Raw genomic sequence first — 21,258 nt, forward strand, 5'->3', positions numbered from 1 at the left:
GAAAATTTGGGAATTTTTATTGGAGGAAAATTCCGGAAAAATTCGGTTTCCGCTCAGGGCCTGGAGGAGCCATTTTGGGTTGGGGTTTTGTTGATTTTTTTTTTTTTTTTTTTTCTAATTTTGGTGCCTCGGGGAAAAAAAAAGAAAAAAAAAATTCAATTTTTGTTCTTATTCCAGCTCTGGATTTTTTTTTTTTTCTCGTTTTTTCCTGAATTTTTTAGAGTTGGGCTCCCAAGGGATTAAATAAAATTATTTCATTTCATTTTTGGGGTATTGAGGTCAAAGCTTGGGTTCTTCCTCCAAATCCCAATTATTTTATTTTATTTTATTTTATTTTATTTTATTTTATTTTATTTTTTATTTTATTTATTTTATTTTATTTTATTTTATTTTATTTTATTTTATTTTATTTTATTTTAATTTTTTATTATTTTATTTTATTTATTTTATTTTATTTTATTTTATTTTATTTTATTTTATTTTTATTTTATTTTATTTTATTTTTTTAATTAGAATTCCATTGGAAAGGAGGAAATTTTGGTAGATTTTGTTATCCAGGAAGATTTTTTGGGGGAATTCTGTTGGATTCGAGGGTGGGGATTTGTGGGATTCTCTCCTTTCCTTTTCCACGAGGAAATAATTTAAAAAAAAAAAAAAAAAAAAAAAAAATTCTGGAAATTTCTGGGAGGCGCAAAACGGGAAATTCTCCCGGATTTTGGACAAAAAAAAAAAAAAAAAAATTTAAAAAAAATTCCAGGGGATGGAATTTTTCCGGAATATTTGATTCATCCCAATTAAAAGATTGATTTAAGTCCGAGGTTTTTAATGGATTTTCCTGAAAAACAACAGGAATTTGAAAATTTTGTTCATTCAATTAATTTTTTTTAATTCAATTCATTTATTCCTTCGTTTTTCCCAGAATTAATTCCTGATTGGTTTTCATTTTTTTTTCCTTATTTTATTTCCCTTGGAATTGCAACGATTTCAATTCGCTTTTCCTTTGTTTTCCTGAATTTTCCTCGATTTTAACCCCAAAATTATTTTCATACCAACAAATTTCCGGGTTCTTCCCTCTCCAAAACCTCTCAAAAATTCCCTTTTTTCACCTATTTTGGATGATTTTATTAATTACTTTTAATATTCCATTAATTTTTTTTAATGTTTTATTCCTATTTCTATTACCTTTGCTTTTTTTTTTTTTTGTATTTAAATCACTCTCAAAATTCCTTTTTTCAGCTGTTTTGGATGATTTTATTAATTATTTAAAAGATTATTAATTACTTTAAAGATTACATTAATTATTTTAAAGATTGCATTCATATTTATATTATTTTTATAATTATCAGGTATTTACATGTATGTCATTATTGTAATTTTTCTATTTATTATTATATTTATATTTATTATTCCATTATTACTATAATTATATATTATAATCTATTATTAATTAATTTTCGATAGTAATAATTATATTTCTATTCGATACTATTAATAGCAACATTTAATATTTGAATATTTATTAATACTTTAATCGCTATTTGCTATTTAATATTAATACACGAATTATTATTATTATTATTATTATTATTATTATTATTATTATTATTATTATTATTAATAATAATAATAATAATAATAATAATAATAATAATAATAATAATAATAATAATAATAATAATAATATTTACACCAAATTAAAATTTGGCCTTTTCAGGCACTTTTGAGTAAATGGAAAATTCAAGCAACCAAAAAGTTGCAGAATTAGAGAAAATTCCCAGGATTTGGAGAATTATTAATTAAATTTTTAATTAATTGTGCTCGTTCCACGGAAAGCCTGGAAGTTTTAGGAATTTTATTGAATGAATTGAATTTAATGGAATTATTTGTTATAATTAAATTAAAATTAAATAATTCAAAGTTGGGAAAGGTTCCAAGTTCAAGTCCAACCTTTGGAGAAAATCGAAGTTAAAATTCAAAATATTTTTTTTTTTGGTAACATCGAGAGGGATTTCTTTAAATTGGAAAAATCAGGAAAAATCAGGAAAATCCGAGGAAAATCAGGAGAAATCGGGAAATTTTTGAAAAAGGGAGGAAAAAAAAATCAGAAAAAAAATAAAAAATCAGAAAAAAAATAAAAAATCAGAAAAAAAATAAAAAATCAGAAAAGAAATAAATCAGAAAGATTCAGAAAATATCGGGGAAAAAAAAATCAGAAAAATCACGGGAAAGTCGGAAAAATGAGGAAAAAAATCTGGGAAAAGGAGAAAAAAATCAGGGAAAAAAACCAGAAAAAATCAGGAAAAATTCAGAAAAAATCAAGAAAAAATCAAGAAAAAAATCAGGGAAAAAATCAGGAAAAATCAGGAAAAATTCAGAAAAAAAACAGGAAAAATCAAGAAAAAATCAGGAAAAATCAAGAAAAAATCAGGAAAAATTCAGGAAAAATTCAGGGAAAAAAATCAGAAAAAAAATTCAGCAAATTCAGGGGAAAAATAAAAAAATCAGGAAAAAAAAATCAGAAAAAAAAGGGAATTTTTTTTTTTTTTTTCCTGGAGGAAAATAATCAGGAATGAGGTTGATGATCCAGGGGGTCACGTTTGGATTCCCTGGAATCTTAAAAAAAAAACCCAAAAATTGTTTTAATTTTTTTTAAAAAAATTGATTTATTTCCCCCTTTTCGTCCATAAAAATTGGGGGGAAAAAAAAAAAAAGAATTTTTTTTTTTTTTTTTTTTTTTTTTCCCCCAACCTGTCCGTAAAAAATTGGGGAAAAAAGAGAATTTTGGGTCTTTTTTTTTGGGGGGGGGGGAGTTTTTCCTTGGTTTCGTTGTGATTTTTGGAATTTTTTTTCTTGTTGTTTTGGGGATTTTTTTTGTTGGTTTTAGGAAATTTTGGGATTTTTTTTTTTTTTTTGAGCTTTTTGTCCCTGTTTTGGAGGTTTTGGGGTTGGTGGGTTTGGAATTTTGGGTTTTTATTGAGTTTTGAGGATTTTTTTTTTTTCCTCGTTATTGTTGGGATTTTATTGCTTTTATTCTTATTTTATTTTATTTTATTTTATTTGTATTTTATTTTATTATATATTTTATATTTTATTTTATTTTTATTTTATTTTATCTTATTTTATTTTTATTTTATTTGTATTTGTATTTTATTTTATTTTATTTATTTTATTTTATTTTATTATATATTTTATATTTTATTTTATTTTTATTTTATTTTATCTTATTTTATTTTTATTTTATTTGTATTTGTATTTTATTTTATTTTATTTATTTTATTTTATTTTATTTTATATTTTATATTTTATTTTATTTTTATTTTATCTTATTTTGTTTTTATTTTATTTGTATTTTATTTTATTTTATTATATATTTTATATTTTTTTATTTTTATTTTATTTTATCTTATTTTGTTTTTATTTTATTTGTATTTGTTTTTATTTTATTATATATTTTATATTTTTTTATTTTTATTTTATTTTATCTTATTTTGTTTTTATTTTATTTGTATTTGTTTTTTATTTTATTTTATTTTATTTTATTATATATTTTATACTTTATTTTATTTTTATTTTATTTTATCTTATTTTATTTTTATTTTATTTGTATTTTATTTTATTTTATTTTATATTTTATTTTATTTTATATTTTATATTTTTTTAAATTTATTTTATTTTATTTTATTTTATTTTAATTTATTTTAATTTATTTTAATTTTGTTATTATTATTTCAGGGGATTTTGGTGTTTTGGGGCCGCCATGGAATTTTTGGGGGATTTTTTTCTTGGGGGTTTTTTGGAAATTTTGGGGATTTTACTCCGAGTTTCAATTCCCCCGATGGATTTAACCTTGGATTTATTCCCTAAACACGAGGATTCAGGTGGGAAAATCTGGATTTCAACTGGGTTTTACTGGCTCCAACTGGTTTAAACTGGTTTTTATTGGGTTTAACTGGGTTTTAACTTTTAAAATTGAATTTTAACTGGTATTTCAGCAGCTTTTAACTGGTTTTGAACTGATTTAAACTGGGTTTTTACTGGTTTTGAACTGGGTTTTTACTGGTTTTTACCGGTTTTGGTGGGTTTGAACTGGTTTGAACTGGTTTGAACTGGTTTGAACTGGTTTTTACTGGTTTTATCCTGCTGTAAAATTCCCAATTTTCCCTGGGATCAAATTTTTCCCTCCTGGTCCCATTCCGGTTTCACCTCCCAATTAAAACATCAATTTTTCCCAAACAAAAAAAAAAAAATTTATTTTTATTTTTATTTTTATTTTTATTTTTATTTTTATTTTTATTTTTATTTTTATTTTTATTGTTTATTTTTATTTTTATTGTTTATTTTTATTTTTATTCTTATTCTTATTTTTTTTATTTTTATTTTTATTTTTATTTTTATTTTTATTCTTATTTTTATTTTTTATTTTTAATTTTTATTTTTATTTTTATTTTTTATTTTTATTGTTTATTTTTATTTTTATTTTTATTTTTTATTGTTTATTTTTATTTTTATTTTTATTTTTTATTTTTATTTTTTATTTTTAATTTTTAATTTTTATTTTTATTTTTATTTTTATTTTTTATTTTTTATTTTAATTTTTATTTTTATTTTTTTAATTTTTTTTTTAATTTTTATGTTTATTTTTTATTTAATTTTTTTTTAATTTTTATTATTTATTCCTTCGAAAATCTCGACTTTTAAAACCTCAACTCAACAAATCCAATTTGGGAACGGGAAGGGGGAAAATGGGAATTTCTCGGGAAGGAGGAATGTGGGGGGGGTGGATTTTCAAATGGGTTTTGTTGGAAATGAAGAAATGTGAGAAATTGATTTTTTTTTTTCAACTCCCAACCCCCCTGAGCTCCAGATTCCATTAAAAAAAATTTAAAAATTTCAGTTTTTAAGGACATTTTAAAGGATGTTTTTGATCCAAGGCTTTGCAGGAACTCCGGGAATTTTTTATTTATGGAATAAAACAACTCCGAGTCCTGATCCCACAATTTGTCTTTTTTTTTTTTTTTTTTTTTTTTTTTAAATTTGAATTTTTTGTCTTTTCCCGAAATTTTTTTACAGCTGGAAAATATTCCCTCATTTATTAAGGTTTGCATCATTTTGCTCTTAATTGCAATTAAATATCGGGGTGGTTTGGGGGAATTGTTTTTTTTTAATTATTATTATTATTATTATTATTATTATTATTATTATTATTTATTATCATAATTAACGTTATTATCGTTTTATTATCATCATTATCATTTTCCTTGTCGATTTTTCATTGCTATCACCATTAAATTTATTCATTTTTATCCTATTTTTTATCTTCCTTTAATCCATATTAAACAGATGACAGAGCTGGGCTTTATGATTAAACCGAGTTTAACAAAGCCACGTTTGAATCTTTAGAAAAGCTCCATTTTCACAGGCAGGGCTGGCCGCCAACATGAAATTTTGGGGATGATTTTTCCAAAAAAAAAAAAAAATAAAATAAAAAAAGCCAAAATCCCAACAACAAAAAAAAACCATTCCCGGGTGATTTTTTTTTTTTTTTTTTTTCTAAATCCCTTTTTTTTTTTATTTATTTAATTTTTTTTTTTTTTTGCTCCAAAATAAAAAAATAAAAAAAGAAAAAATAAATCCGGTTTTGGAGCCTTGACCCTGAGATATCCTCACCATCTTACTGGGCAGCATTGGATGATCTCTGCCTTTCTAATACTGCCTGGTAATGATGATGATGGTGTTTCCTGAACTCCGTGGAAATAAAATAAAAAAATCCGACGGGAAAAAAAAAAAAAAAAATCCGGGAACGGGGCTTTAAAATCCCGGCTTAACAATTCCAACTTTGGGTTCCCCTCAAAAATCCTTCCCGAGTACCGCGAGGGAATGAAAAAAATAAAATAAAATTAAATTAAATTAAAAATAAAAAAAAAAAATCCGGTTGGGAATTTCGGGATGTGGGCGGGGGGGTTCAGAAAAAAAAAAAATAAAAATAAAAATAAAAATCTCATTTTTGGGTGGATAAAACTCGGGTTGGGATTGGATTGGGAGCCTGGAGAGGGGAAAAAAAATCCATGGATTGGATTCCCCCCCCCCCAAAAAAAAAAAAAAAAAAAAAAATGGGAAAAGGAAGGAGAGAAATGTGGGAATTCTGTCCCCCCCAAATGTTCTTTTCCTTCCCTTTTAGGGCCCGGGGGGTGAAGGGGAAGCTTGGACTGCAATGGAACCTCGGGGTTTCCTTCTCCTTGTGCCTTAAGTCGGGCTTAACCTCCCGGTTCTCTTTTAGATCTGCATTGACTCAGCCTTAAGCTCACCTTTGTCTTGCAGAGCTCTATCAAGCCAAGTTTAATTTCATTTTTCTCTCGTAGATCTCTGTGTTAAACCAGACTTAACCTCACCTTTGTCTTCCAGAGCTGTGTTAAACCGGGCTCAACTTCCCGGTTCTGTTTTGGATCTTTATTAAACCCAACTCAACCTCATATTTCCATTTTAGCTCTGTCTTAAACCAGGTTTAACCTCACATTTCTCTTTCAGACCCTCCTTAAATCCACTTTAACCCCTTTGTTTCTATTTTAAACCTTTATTAAACCAGACTTAGCCTCATATTTCTGTTTTAGCTCTCTGTTAAACCAGGTTTTACCTCACATTTCTCTTTCAGACCAGCCTTAACCCCCTTGTTTCTATTTTAAACCTGTATTAAACCAGACTTAGCTTCATATTTCTGTTTTAGCTCTGTCTTAAACCAGGTTTAACCCCACATTTCTCTTTCAGACCATCCTCAACCCCCTCGTCTCCATTTTAAACCCGAATTAAATCCCTTTTTTCTCCTCTTTTCCCTTCCCCAACCCCCCCCCCCCACCCACAACGATCCCAAATTCTCCGGCGAGACAAAAACCGTTCCTCGGGTTTGTTTTTTTTTTTATTTTTTATTTTTTTCCTGGAATTTTGGGCTTCCCCGAAGAACTCGGAATTCCCGATTCCTGGTCCTCTGTGGGCATCTTACTAGACAGTGCTGGATTTTCTGCCTCTACTCTAACACTGTCTGGTAACGATGTTTAAAGGGTGATCCAAACCACTCCAGCACCCCAAAAAATTCCAGCCAGGCCGAGACTTTTCCGTTGGGTAAGGAAATTTTTTGGGAATTTTTTTTTTTTTTTTTTTTTTTTTTTGGGTGGGGTGGAAAAACGAGGGCGGTTTGACCACGGAAAAAAAATCGAAATTGAAAATTGAAATGTCGGTGGAAAAAAAAAAAAAAAAATGGATGGGAACGGTGCAGAGGTGCTGCTGGGGGGGGGGGGTTAGGCCAGGTTTAACATCCCAAATCCAGGGGTTTCTTCTCCTCAAATTTGGTTTGCACCATCCAGGAGAGGGAGATTTCCTCGGGATTTCGCCATTCCTGCCTGTGGGAGGAGGTTCAGGGCAGGATCTGGGTTGGAAAAAGTTTGGGGTTTTTTTTCCCCCCCGATTCTAAAAGGATTTTTTCCCCAGTTCCAACGGTCATTTTTCCCAAAGTTCATTTTTCCCCAATTCCAAAGGGTTTATTTTCCAGTCCCAAAGGGTTTTTTCCCCAATTTCCAAAGTTCATTTTTCCCAATTTCCAAAGGTTTCTTTTCCCAATTCCAAAGGGTTTTTTTCCCAAATCCAGAGGTCTTTTTCTCCAGTTCCAAAGTTCCTTTTTCCCAATTCCCAAATGCCATTTTCCCCAGTCCCAAAAGTTCCTTTTTCCCACTTTCCAAAGGTTTCTTTTCCCAATTCCAAAGGTTTCTTTTCCCTCAAATCCAAATGCTGCTTTTCCCCAATCCCAAAGTTGTTTTTCCCAATTCCCAAAGGCTTTTTTCCCTAATTTCCAAAGTTTCCTTTCCCCAACTCCCAGAGCTTATTTTTCCCAATTCCTAAAGGTTTTTTCCCCAATTCCCAAAGTTCATTTTCCCCAATTCCCAGAGTTCATTTTTCCCAGTTTCCAAAGTTTATTTTTCCCAATCCCAAAGGTCGTTTTTCCCAATTCCCAGAGCTCATTTTTCCCAATTCCTAAAGGTTTTTTTCCCAATTCCCAAAGTTCATTTTTCCCAATTCCCAAAGTTCGTTTTTCCCAATTTTCCTGCTCCTGAACTTCCAACCTTTCCACCTGTTCTGAGGAATTCCTTGGGGAAAATCAGGAATTCCAGGCAGGAAGCAGCTCCTGAAGGCTGCAGGAACATTCCGAGCTCCAGGAATTCACCCCAAGCACAGAACGAAGAAAATCCACGTGGGAATCTGGAATTCCCAAAAGGAAAATTCCTTTTTTCTCCCATGGAATTTAATCCCTCTCTGGGGTGACAGAGGAAGCCTCATCCCACAATTCCAGCAGCTTTAGGGGGAAAAAAAAATCCCAAATTTCAGCTTCTGGAGCTGCAGGAAAGATCTGGCTCTTCCAGCAGGGGCTGGGCCCACACAGCTAAAGCCAGGCCTAACCTGGGGCCTAATTAAGCAAATCTCACCCTCCTTTAATGATGTTTCATAATCTCAGCTTCATATTCAGGGGCTGGGGTATCACAGTTAAAGCCAGGCCTAATTTGGGGCCTAATTAAGCAAATCTCACCCTCCTTTAGTGATGTTTAATTAATCTCAAGTTCATATTCAAGGGTTGAGGTTGCACAGTTAAAGCCAGGCCTAACTTGAGGCCGAATTAAGGAATTTTCACCCTCCTTTAATGAGCTTTAATTAATCTCAAGTTCATATTCAGGGGCTGGGGTCACACAGCTAAAACCAGGCCTAAGCTGTAATTAAGGATTCCTAATGAAGGAATTCTCAGCCTCCTTTAATCAGGTTTAATTAATCCCAGCTCCATATTTAGGACCTGCCTTTGTTCAACTTTCAGGACCTCCCTGGGCAGAATTCCCCAAATTCGGGGTTTCCACCTCGGTTTTTCCGTAGGGAATGAGAATTCCTGCCAGAATTCCCGAGTTCAGATCCATCCTCAGAATTCTGGGATCATTTAGGGCCGGAATCCAAACCCAAGGAATCCAACCTTGTCCCTGAGAGCCACACCCAGGAATTCCAGGGACACTTCCAGGGATGGGAATTCCTCCCTGAGAAGCCAAGCCCAGATTTCAGCTCCTTTTCCATAAATTCCTCCTGATTCCCCTTTTCCATCCCAAAATTCCTCCCATTCCCAGATTTCAGCCCCTTTTCCATGGAGAAATTCCTCCTGATTCCCCCATTTCCATCCTGAAATTCCTCCCATTCCCAGATTTCAGCTCCTTTTCCATGGAGAAATTCCTCCTGATTCCTTTTTTCCATCCCAAAATTCCTCCCAATCCCAGATTTCAGCCCCTTTTCCATAAATTCCTCCTGATTTTCCCTTTTCCATCCCAAAATTCCTCCTGATTCCCATTTTCCATCCCAAAAATTCCTCCCATTCCCAGATTTCACATTTTCTTTCCATGGCATTCCAAGGATTGGATTTGGGATTAAATCCCAACCCCACGAGGTTTTTCCTGGAGTTAATCCCTTCCCTCACTCCAAATTCCAAATTAGCAACACAAAAATCCTTGGAATTCGATGATTTTCAAGTTCCAACCCAAACCAGCCTGGAATTCTCTCCCCTCATCCCTAAAAAACTTGAAATCCTTTTTTTCCCTGCTTTGCACTAAACCAGGCTTAAGATTCCTGGCTAAAAATTCCTGGATAATACATGGAAATCAGGGGGGGGGAAAAAATTAATTAATTGGTTCATAACGAAAATCAGAAACGGCTTATAATGAAAAAGATTCAAAATTGAAATTATAATTCCTATAAAATGATTTTCATTTCCGTGTGAGGAGCTTGGAAGGAGCTGCCCTAAATCCACACTGGAATGAGCTGGGTTTGCCCTTGGAGGTTGAAATTCCCAGGAAAAGCAGGAAAGGAGGAAGGGGGGGGGGGGGTGATTAATTAAGGCACGGTGTTAATGAGTAACTGCTCCAGGAGGCCCTGGAGGAAATGGGGGAGGAATTCTGGAAATTGGAATTTTAACGAGCCCGTAAATCCATGGGATGGGGGCCCATCCCCCTCCTTAAACTTGGAATTGGGGAAATAAATCCTGATTTTAAAAAGGAGAAGATTCCAATGGGGAATGTGACCCTGGGGGAAAAAAACCAAACAATGGAGACTGAAAAATCCCAATGAAAAATCCCAATGGAAAATCCCAATGGAAAATCCCAATGGAAAATCCCAATGGAAATCCCAATGGAAAATCCCAGTGAAAAATCCCAATGGAAAATCCCAATGGAAAATCCCACTAAAAAATCCCAATGGGAAAATCCCAATGAAAATTCCATGGGAAAATCCCACTAAAAATCCCAGTGAAAATTCCATTGAAAAATCCCAATGAAAAATCCCATTGAAAAATCCCAATGAAAATCCCACTGAAAATCCCAGTGGAAATCCCCATGAAAATCCCTCTGAAAAATCCCACTGAAAACTCCCAATGAAAATCCCAATGAAAAATCTCAATGGAAAATCCCAATGAAAATCCCACTAAAAAATCCCAATGAAAATCCCAATGGAAAATCCCACTGTCCTGGGGATGGTGCTGAGGGGAAATCCCATCCCAGATCCAGAAAAAAACCCAGAAATTTCCCTTTTCCTTCAATTCCTTCCCTTTCCCATCTGATTTCCCCTTCCCACATCTCTGGATTTTGGGGTGGTTTGGGAACTTTTTTTGGGGGGGCTGAACCCCACAAACCCTTCCCGAGCGAGGAGAATTTCTGGATTCATCCTAAATTTTCTGGGAGCTGCTCCAGAGGGAATTCCTGGGGGAAAAAAAATTTTAAAAAATCGGAATTTCCATCATTTCCCTGCCTCAAAAACCAACGGGACGAGTTCAAGATTTCCTGGGAATTGCTGAGAGTTTTTCCTCGGAGTGTTTTTCCAATGTTGGAGGCGGAAAAAAAAAATAATAATTAATAATTAAAAAAAAAAAAAAAAAAAAAGGGAATTTCTTGGAGCCTGCTGATTGCTGTCTTACCAGGCAAAGTTAGATCTGGGTATTTCTGTCTAATACTGTCTGGTAATGCCGTCAATCGCACGGGCACGACCTCAGAGGGGCACAAATCCCCCAAAAAAATTCCCTTTTTGGAAGAATTCCTGGAGTTTCACAGCTGGAATTCATGGAGGGGATTTTAGGCAATTTTTCCTTGGTAGAAATGTGGAAAAAAAACCCCAAATATCTTGATTTTGTCAGAAAAATCAACGGATTTTCATATTAATTTTAGGATTTTTATCATCTTTGTCTTGGAGAAATGTGAGCGAAAAAATTCTAATTTTTATCAGAAGAATTAATGGATTTTCTATTAATTTTAGAAATTTTAGGTGCTTTCAGCGGGGCACAAATCCCAAAAAAAAAATTCCCTTTCTGGAAGAATTCCTGGAGTTTCACAGCTGGAATTCATGGAGGGGATTTTAGGCAATTTTTCCTTGGTAGAAATGTGGAAAAAAAACCCCAAATCCTTGATTTAATAAAAAAAAAATTAATGAATTTTCATATTAATTTTAGGAATTTTTATAACCTTTGTCTTGGAGAAATGTGAGCTGAAAAAATTCTCATTTTTATCAGAAGAATCAATGGATTTTCATATAAATTTTAGACACTTTCAGCAGGGCACAAATCCACAAATCCCACAAAAAAAAATTCCCTTTTTGGAACAATTCCTGGAGTTTCACAGCTGGAATTCATGGAGGGGATTTTAGGTAATTTTTCCTTGGCAGAAATGTGGAAATAAAAAAAACCCAAATCCTTGATTTAATAAAAAGAATTCATGAATTTTGATATTAATTTTAGCAATTTGGGGAACTTTTGTCTTGGCAAAAAAAAAAAAAAAAAAAAAAAAAAGTGGGGAAAAATTCCCTTGAGTGGAAGAATTCGTCCCAAAAATTCCCTGAAAAATCCCTGAAAATCCCTGAAAAATCCCTGAAAAATCCCTGAAAATCCCTGAAAAATCCCTGAAAAATCCCTGAAAAATCCCTGAAAATTCCCTGAAAATCCCTAAAAATTCTCTGAAAATCCCTGAAAATTCCCTTTTTGCTCAGGGTGGGAGAAGGAACCGGCGCCCCTCAGGGTGTCCCCAATGTCCCCTGGGGTCCCAAAATGTCCCCTCAGGGTCCCCTCCTTGTCTCATTCCCCATTTTTCCTGTTTCCCGCCTTTTTCCCCCCTTGTCCCCTCTTTTCCTTCAGTGTCCCCTCCTTCCCCTGTGTCCCCTTTTTCCTGTGTCCCCCCTTTGCTCAGTGTCCCCTCTTTTGTCCCGCTGTCCCCTCTTTCCCTGTGTCCCCTCCCTGTCTCACTGTCCCCATTTTTCCCGTTTCCCGCCTTTTTCCCTCATTGTTTCCCCCTTCACCTCAGTGTCCCCCTTTTGTCCCATTGTCCCCTCCCTTCCCTCAGTGTCCCCCCTTTCCCTGTGTCCCCATTTCCCCTCAGTGTCCCCTCCTTGTCCCACTGTCCCCCTTTTCCCTCTGTCCCTCCCTTTCCCTCATTGTCCCCCCTTCACCTCAGTGTCCCCCCGTGTCTCGGTGTCCCCATTTCCCCTCAGTGTCCCCATTTCCCCTCAGTGTCCCCATTTCCCTTCTTTTCCCCTCAGTGTCCCCTCCTTCCCCTGTGTCCTCCCTTTCCCTGTGTCCCCATTTTCCCTCGATGTCCCCCCGTCACCTCAGTGTCCCCATTTTCCCTCAGTGTCCCCATTTTTCCTCATTGTCCCCCTTTTTCCCATTTCCCTTTTTCTCCCTCAGTGTCCCCTCCTTTCCCCGTGTCCCCATTTTCCCCGTGTCCCCTCTTTTCCCTGTTTCCCTCCTTTTCTCTCACTGTCCCCTCCCTTTGCCTCCGTGTCCCCATTTCCCCTCAGTGTCCCCATTTTTCCCCATTTCCCTTTTTTCCCTCAGTGTCCCCATTTTCCCTCATTGTCCCCCCTTCACCTCAGTGTCCCCCTTTTGTCCCATTGTCCCCTCCCTTCCCTCAGTGTCCCCCCGTGTCTCGGTGTCCCCATTTTCCCTCAGTGTCCCCATTTCCCTTCTTTTCCCCTCAGTGTCCCCTCCTTCCCCTGTGTCCTCCCTTTCCCTGTGTCCCCATTTTCCCTCGATGTCCCCCCGTCACCTCAGTGTCCCCCCCTTTCCCTCAGTGTCCCCATTTTCCCTCAGTGTCCCCATTTTCCCTCAGTGTCCCCCTTTTGCCCATTTCCCTTTTTCTCCCTCATTGTCCCTCCTTTCCCCGTGTCCCCATTTCCTGTGTCCCCATTTTCCCTCACTGTCCCCATTTTCCCTCCGTGTCCCCCTTGTGTCCCACTGTCCCCTCCCTTCCCCTGTGTCCCCCCCTTTGCTCAGTGTCCCCCCAAAGCCAGGCTTTGGAAAGGGAAGAGAGAGAAATGGGGAAACTGGGAATGGGCAATGGGGAAACTGGGAATGGGGAAACTGGGAATGGGGAAACTGGGAAGTGTAAAATGGGAAACTGGGAGTGAGAAATGGGGAAACTGGGAGAGGGAAATGGGGAATGGGGAAACTGGGAACGGGGAAACTGGGAGTGGGAAATGGGGAAACTGGGAGATAGGAATGGGGAAACTGGGAAGTGTAAAATGGGAAACTGGGAAGTGTAAAATGGGAAACTGGGAGTGGGAAATGGGGAAACTGGGAGCTGGGAATGGGGAACTGGGGTGATGATCCCGTGGGATCCCTGAAATCAGAGCAGCCAGAGTCTGGATCAGAACAAAACGAGCCCGTTTGGACCAAAAATGGGAATTTTCTGGAAACTTCCAGGCAGAATTCCAAGGAAAAATCTCTTGGAGCCCCCCCTTGGAGCTCATTTTTTCCTTGGAAAATTCCATTTCCATGGATTGCTGGAACAGATCCTGATTATCCCAGTGGCCTTTGATGATAAAAGGGAAAGAATTCCCAGATTTCCTCACTGCAGCCATAAAAGCAGCGGTGCCTCTGAAGGGCCCTTTTGGGATTTATCCAGGGAATTATCCAGGAAATGTTGGTCAATCTTTAATTAATTCCCTCTGGAATTCACATTCCCAGCTCTGATTCCAAAGGCTTGGGAAAAGGGGGGAAAATCAAGCTGGGGTTTGGATGGAAAAGGGAAAATTTGGGTGGAATTTCGTGGCTTTTGTTGGGATATTTTTCTCATTCCTGGATCCCGATCCTGCTCCTGGAGGGAGGAACTTTGATGCCCCAGAAATGGGATTTTGATCCTTTCCCAGATTTTCCTGTGAGCCCAAGGCTCTGCTCTTTCCAGGATTAGGATAAAAATCCCGAGGGGGAGAAGGCTCAGCTTCCTCGGGATAATTTTGGGAATGACACCAGAGTTGAGAGACAAATTAAAAAAAAAAAAACAAAAAAAAAAAAGAAAGAAAGAAAGAAAAAAAAAAAAAGAAAAAAAAAATACAACTTTGTTAAATGAGGTTTTTTTGCCTTGGAATTTCCCAAGTTTTCCCGGAGAATCAGAAATTTCCCAGCCCAGATTTTTTGGGGGTTTTTGTTCCCGCAGGAAATTCCCAAATCCAGGGAAACAGCATCACCTGCTGGAGCTCTCCGGGAGCCTTTTTGGGATCTCCCAGGGGATTTTTCCCGGAATTCCGCCCCAACCCCGCCCTTTTCCAGCGGGAAACCATTCCCAGGGTCCTGTCCCTCCATCCCTTATCCCGAAAATTCCCCGAGCTCTGGAGCTGATCCGAAATCCAGGGATCACCCAGGAGAGTTTGAAATCCATGTGAAACTCCTCGGAAATCCCGGGAATTCCCACTGCCATCAGCAGGAGAAACTCGTCCTGGATTATCCATAATTATCCGTAATTATCGTTAATTAATTAGCAATATACAGATGTTGGCATCGGCGTCTCCACAAGGGGTCAGCCCAAAAAACTTCCAAAACCTGCCGGGATTACATCATCAAATCTTGGAATATCCAAAGCGGGAAGGGCCCCACAGAAATCCCAAAATTCCACCCGAGAGCGTTTTCCAGGATTTTTTTTTTTTCCCATTCTCTCCATTTTTCTGGAGCTCTGACCATTCCCTGGATGAGCTTCACTCCTTTTGGGGTTGTTTTTTTTTTTTTTCCTGATTTTCCTTGGAAGAACCTGCACAGGAAAATCCCTGGCAGCACCCGAGGGAATCTTTGGGATTGGGAGAGGCTGGAACGGGGTTGGGAATGACAAAATCGGCGCTGGAAAACCGAGAGAAAAGCAGGAGATGTGGCCGCTATTCCCAATCCTGGAAATCAGGATATCCTGGGAAATCCCTGCTGGTGTCCTCCTGAACCAACCCCAGCCCGAACCAGCAGGATTTTATCCCGAAATTCCAATTTTTTTGGGGGGGAGGGAAAAAAACAACACCAATCTCACCCCTAAATCCACCCCCATCCCATTCCCTTTTTTTTTTTTTTTTTTTCCTTTTGGGATTCCCGAATTCCCGGTGATCCCAGGGAAGGATCCCATTTATCCGAGCTCGCTGTAGACTTTGAGGGAGAGGCTGGAAAGTTTTTCCTCGGCCGTTTTGTCGCCGTGCTCCTCCTCCGGGAATTGGATGCTGTAGGATTCCTCCCCCGGGAGCGGCGGCCGCGGCCGCGGGAAGCTCGGACCCAAATCTGAAAGGATTTTAAAAAAAAAAAAATTTTTTTTTTTTAAAAAAAGGAATTCTGGAATTCCAGGAATTCCAGAAAAGCCCAGGCAGGATGCACAGCCCCTCTTCCAAGTTGTGGGATCAGGGAATTATGGAGTGGGACGGGTTGGAAGGGATTTTGGGATGATCCCGTTCCATGGGCTGGGACATTCCCCACGATCCCAAAGCGCTCCAAGGACAATTCCAGGGATCCAGGGGCAGCCAGAAATTCTCTGGAATTTCCATTCCAGGCACTCCCCACCCTCCCAGGTCCCAAAATTCCATCCCAAAATCCCATCACACCCTCCCTTTTGTCAGGAATGCCGGCCTGGGTGATTCCTGAAGTGCTGCATCTTCCCCAAATCCCAGAGGAAATCCGGATTTTTCCCATTAATTTCATCCCTTTATCCCACCCAGGGATCCCTCACCTCCAGCTGGGAAGTTTTTGTCCAGGGATCAGGGAATTATGGAATTCCTGATCCCGTTCTGTCCCATCCATGGGCTGGGACATTTCTCACTATCCCAAAGCGCTCCAAGGACAATTCCAGGGATCCAGGGGCAGCCAGAAATTCTCTGGAATTTCCATTCCAGGCACTCCCCACCCACCCTCCCAGGTCCCAAAATTCCATCCCAAAATCCCATCACACCCTCATTTTTGTCAGGAACGCCGGCCTGGGTGATCGGTGATTCCGGGCACCTGCCCCAAATCCCAGAGGAAATTCGGATTTTTCCCATTTTCTCCACCCTTTTATCCCTCCCCCCATCCCAGGGATTCCCGACCTTCCTCCGGGAATTTTTTGTCCCTGCGGAGGCTCCAGATGCAGAAGTGCAGCAGGAACGTGAGCAGGATGAGCACGAACACGGCCACGGCCGTCAGGATGGCCAGGATGGTGCTGGACGGGAATTCCAGGAGAACCCGAGCTGGAATTAACGGGATTCCATGAAAAAAAATCAGGAATTCCGCGACTGGGTTGTGTTGATGGAGAGGAGGGGGGGGGGGGAGTGTAGGGGTTGATTTTGTGGGAAAGAGGGAAGGGAATTGTGGGATGGGAATAGGGGAAAGGGAAAAGGAAAAGGGAAAAGGGGAACGGAAAAAGAGAAAGGGAAAAGGAAAAGGGGAAGAAGGGAATAGAAAAAAAGGGAAAAAGGGAAAAAGGGAAAAAGGGAAAAAGGGAAAAAGGGAAAAAGGGAAAAAGGGAAAAAGGGAAAAAGGGAAAAGGAAAATGGAAAGGGAAAAGGGGAAAAGGGGAAAAGGAAAAGAGAAGGGAGAAGGAAAAGGAAAAAGGAAAGATCAGAGAGGCACCAGTTCCTGGGAGGAGTGGACAAAGCCTGTCCCCAGCCATTCCCATCCCATTTTTCCTGGGGTTTTTCTGGGATTTTTCTGGGATTTTTCCCGGGATTTTTCCCGGGTTTCTCCCTGTTTTTTGGGATTTCTCAGTACCTGGCTCCAGGGCTCGCACAGGTAAGCTGCACACGGAGTTGTGGGTGCTGTTCCCTGCCCGGAGAGTGACGAACCCGCTGCTCTCACAGCTGCAAAAAAAAGCGGGAATTTGGGATTTGGGATCTGAAATTTGGTGGATTTGGAATTGGGGATTTGAGATTTGGAATTCGGAATTTGGGGATTTGGAATTCGAGATTTGGGGATTGGGGATTCGGAATTTAGGGATCTGGGATTCGGGGATTTGGGATTCGGGGATTTGGAATTTGGGGATTTGGAATTCGGGATTTGGAATTTGGGGATTTGGAATTTGGGGATTTGGAATTTGGGGATTTGGAATTTGGGGATTTGGAATTCGGGATTTGGAATTCGGGATTTGGGATTCGGGGATTTGGGATATTCCTGCTTCTCCTCCTCCTGCTCTTCCCAAGGTTTTCCTTCCCCCTCCTGGAGCAGAGCAGGGCGAGTTTGGGCTCCTCCCCCAGCCTGGATTTTGTGCCCCTTGGTTTTTCCATGGATTTGGAATTTGTTTGGAATAATTTTTCCAGCATTTCAAGCTTGACTTTAAGGGGGTTTAAACTGGGGAGTTTGGTTAAACTCTGCCTTGAGACTAAGAAGTGAAATTCCAGGTCTTGCTCAGTTAAAAAAAATCATCAATTAATCTCAGGATGATCATCCTGGATTCAATTGGATTTGTTGATGTCAGTATTGAACACCTTCATTGGCATTTCAACATTAATTTATATTAAATTATTATTTTTTAAAATTATAATTATCATAGTAGTCTTATTTTTATTCCTAATTCCAAAGGAGGGATATAAAAAATCTCGATCTGTTACTATTATTATTATTATTATTATTATTATTACTACTACTACTATTACTGTTATTATTACTATTATTGCTATTATTATTATTACTATTATTATTCCTATTTTCAAATAAGGGGAATATCAATAAACCCATACTCAGTCTGTTATTACTATTACTATTAATTACTAATACTAACACTAATACTATTATTCCTATTTTCAAAGAAGGCAAACACCTCATTAACAATAATTAGAACTTATTAGTAGTTATTAGTTGTTAACTATGAGTGATCAGTAATTATTAATGATAATAGTTATTAATCATTAATTATGGGTTATTAATTGTGCCGTACTCAGTCCAGTTGTGGCACCAGTCGTTCCTGCTGCTGGAGTAGGTCCCGTTCTCACAGGGCTGGCACTCGAACAAGAAACTCACCTCTCCTGTGGGGGGATAAAATGGGAATGGGATTGGGAATGGGGAATGGGGAAATGGGAAAATGGGGATGAGGGGATGGAAAATGGGGAAATGGGATTGGGAGTGGGATTGGGAAATGGGGAAATGGGGAATGGAATGGGGATGGGAAATGGGGGAAATGGGGATGGAAAATGGAGAAGAATAGGGAATGGGCACAGGAATGGGAATGGGGCACAGGAATGGGAATGGGGCACAGGAATGGGAATGGGCACAGGAATGGGAATGGGGCACAGGAATGGGAATGGGGCACAGGAATGGGAATGGGGCACAGGAATGGGAATGGGGCACAGGAATGGGAATGGGGCACAGGAATGGGAGAGATCCCGAATTCCAGGACAGCTGAGGGCACCACAGACAGGGCTGCCCCATTCCTGATCCCATTCCCGATCCCAATCCCAGATTACCGATCCTGTGGGGCTGGTAGCCGGGCCCACAGCGGGGCAGCCCCATTCCCATTCCCAATCCCATTCCCAATCCCATTCCCAATCCCAGGTTACCGATCCTGTGGGGCTGGTACCCGGGCCCACAGCGGGGCAGCCCCATTCCCATTCCCAATCCCAATCCCAGGTTACCGATCCTGTGGGGCTGGTAGCCGGGCCCACAGCGGGGCACTCTCTGGCAGTACTGGCAGGGCTCGTCGGCGCAGCTGAACCCTTGGGGACATTTGCAGTCGTGGTCCCGCGCGGCCTCGCAGGGGACACGGGGTCCTGCGGGCAGGAAGGGGTTAAAGCCGCTTTTCCCAAAGGTGGGAATTCCCATTCCCATGGGGAAAAGGCTGGGAAAAAAAAGGAGGAGGGGGAGGGGGCGATTCCACCCCGCTATGGGGGGGGGGCTGGAGTAAAGGGATCCCAAAAATTGTCACTCCTGTCCCTGGGAAAGAGATTTTTCCTGGGAAAAACGATCCCAAAATTCTCCCTCCCATCCCAGGGAAAGAGAATTTTCCTGGGAATAATGATCCCAAAATTGTCCCTCCCATCCCAGGGAAAGAGAATTTTCCTCTGAAAAATTATCCCGAAAATTTTCCCTCCCATCCCAGGGAAAGAGATGAAGGAAAGAAGGAATCCCAGGAAATTGTCCCACATATTCCCAGGGAAAGAGAGAGCCCCTTCCCGGGCCAGTTACACACAATTTACTCACAGTTATACACAATTTACACACCATTTACACACCATTTACACACCATTTACACACCGTTATTCACTACACACAATTTACACAGAGCTATACACAATTCAGACACCATTTACACCCAGGTATTCACTAAATTTACAATTTACACAGAATTTACACACATTTACCATTTACCCACAATTTACAAAACTTACACACAATTCACACACATTTACCCACAATTACCCACAATTACACACAATGTACTGCTGTTTACACACAATTCACACACAACAACACACAATTCACACACATTTCCACACTTTTACCCACAATTTACTGCTATTTACACACATTTACCCCATTTACACCCAATTTACTCCCATTTACACCCAATTACCCCAATTTACATCCAATTTACTCTCATTTACACCCAATTATCCCAATTTACACCCAATTTAAACCCAATTTACTCCCATTCACACGCAATTAACCCCAATTTTCCCCCAGTTCCCGGCCCGTTCTGGCTCACCTGCCTTCCAGGTGCAATTGGGGCAGCACTTGGTGCCATCCCCCCACACCGCCCGCAGCGTCTCCCCGTCCTGGCACTGCCCGGCCCGGCCCGGCCGCGCCCAGCGCCCGGCCAGCAGCGCCAGCAGCAGCCACAGCTGCCCGGGGGCCATGGGGTGACACCGCGTCCTGGGGTGTCACTGGATCTGGGGTGACACCGAGTCCTGGGGTGACACCGCGTCCTGGGGTGTCACTGGATCTGGGGTGACACCGGATCTGGGGTGACACCGAGTCCTGGGGTGACACCGAGTCCTGGGGTGACACCGGCTATGGGGTGACACCGGCTATGGGGTGACACTGGATCTGGGGTGACACCGAGTCCTGGGGTGTCACTGAGTCCTGGGGTGACACCGAGTCCTGGGGTGTCACTGGATCCTGGGGTGACACCGGCTATGGGGTGTCACTGGATCCTGGGGTGACACCGGGTCCTGGGGTGTCACTGAGTCCTGGGGTGACACCGAGTCCTGGGGTGTCACTGGATCTGGGGTGACACCGGGTCCTGGGGTGTCACCGGGTCCGGGGGTGTCACTGGATCCTGGAGTGTCACCGGGTCCGAGAGTGTCACCGGGTCCTGAGAATGTCACCAGCTCCGGGAGTGCCACCAGATCCTCGAGTGTCACCGGGTCCGGGAATGTCACCAGGTCCTGAGAGTGTCACCAGGTCCTGGCAGTAGCACTAGGTCTTGAAAGTAAGTGCCACCAGCTTCTGGAAGTGCCACCAGCTTCTGGAAGTGTCACCAGCTCCGTAAAAATGCCACCAGGTCCTGGCAATGCCACCAGATTCTGGAAGTGCCACCAGCTCTAGGAAATGCCACCAGTTCCGTGGCAGTGCCACCCCTGCCTGGCACTGCCACCCCTGCCTGGCACTGCCACCAGCTCCTGGAAGTGCCACGAGGTCCCTGGAAGTGTCACCAGCTTCTTGGAGGTGTCACCAGTTCCTGGCAGTGCCACCAGGTCCCTGTCCCCGCTGTGGAGGCGGCACCGGGGTTTTTGTGGCCGAGCTCTTCCTGTTTTTTTGGGGGGGCGGGGGAAGGTTTGGGTTTGGGCTCAAATGGCAGAGCTGGAGCGTGGGGGGCAGGGCAGGGACAGGGACGGCCCCAAAAAATCGGGGTTTGGGGTTGGGAAGGGGTTTGGGGTAAAATCGGGGTTAAAGGGAATTGGGTTTGGGGCTGTGGGGTCAGGGTGGGGCGGGCTTGGGAGGGAGATGAAAAATCAGCTCCTTCCAGACACCTCCCACTGCCCCTGCGGGGACAGAGCGGCCAC

The 21,258-nt window shown here is 40.2% G+C and overlaps 1 protein-coding gene across 1 annotated transcript; it reads right to left on the reverse strand.

Moving 5' to 3' along the window:
* Positions 1–14,368: 14,368 nt before the first annotated feature.
* On the reverse strand, positions 14,369–20,131 carry TNFRSF18 (TNF receptor superfamily member 18). The gene is made up of 6 exons (XM_088178616.1): positions 19,959–20,131; positions 18,889–19,023; positions 18,195–18,282; positions 17,033–17,121; positions 16,372–16,512; positions 14,369–15,577 (listed from the first exon to the last, which is right to left on the reverse strand). Exons 1-6 carry the CDS (start codon positions 20,107–20,109, stop codon positions 15,429–15,431), a joined length of 753 nt encoding a protein of 250 aa, XP_088034742.1. The 5' UTR covers positions 20,110–20,131; the 3' UTR covers positions 14,369–15,428.
* Positions 20,132–21,258: the final 1,127 nt, after the last annotated feature.

Source organism: Sturnus vulgaris, chromosome 25 (genome assembly GCF_052056855.1).
Source record: "Sturnus vulgaris isolate bStuVul1 chromosome 25, bStuVul1.hap1, whole genome shotgun sequence".
Classification (NCBI taxonomy): Eukaryota; Metazoa; Chordata; class Aves; order Passeriformes; family Sturnidae; genus Sturnus; species Sturnus vulgaris.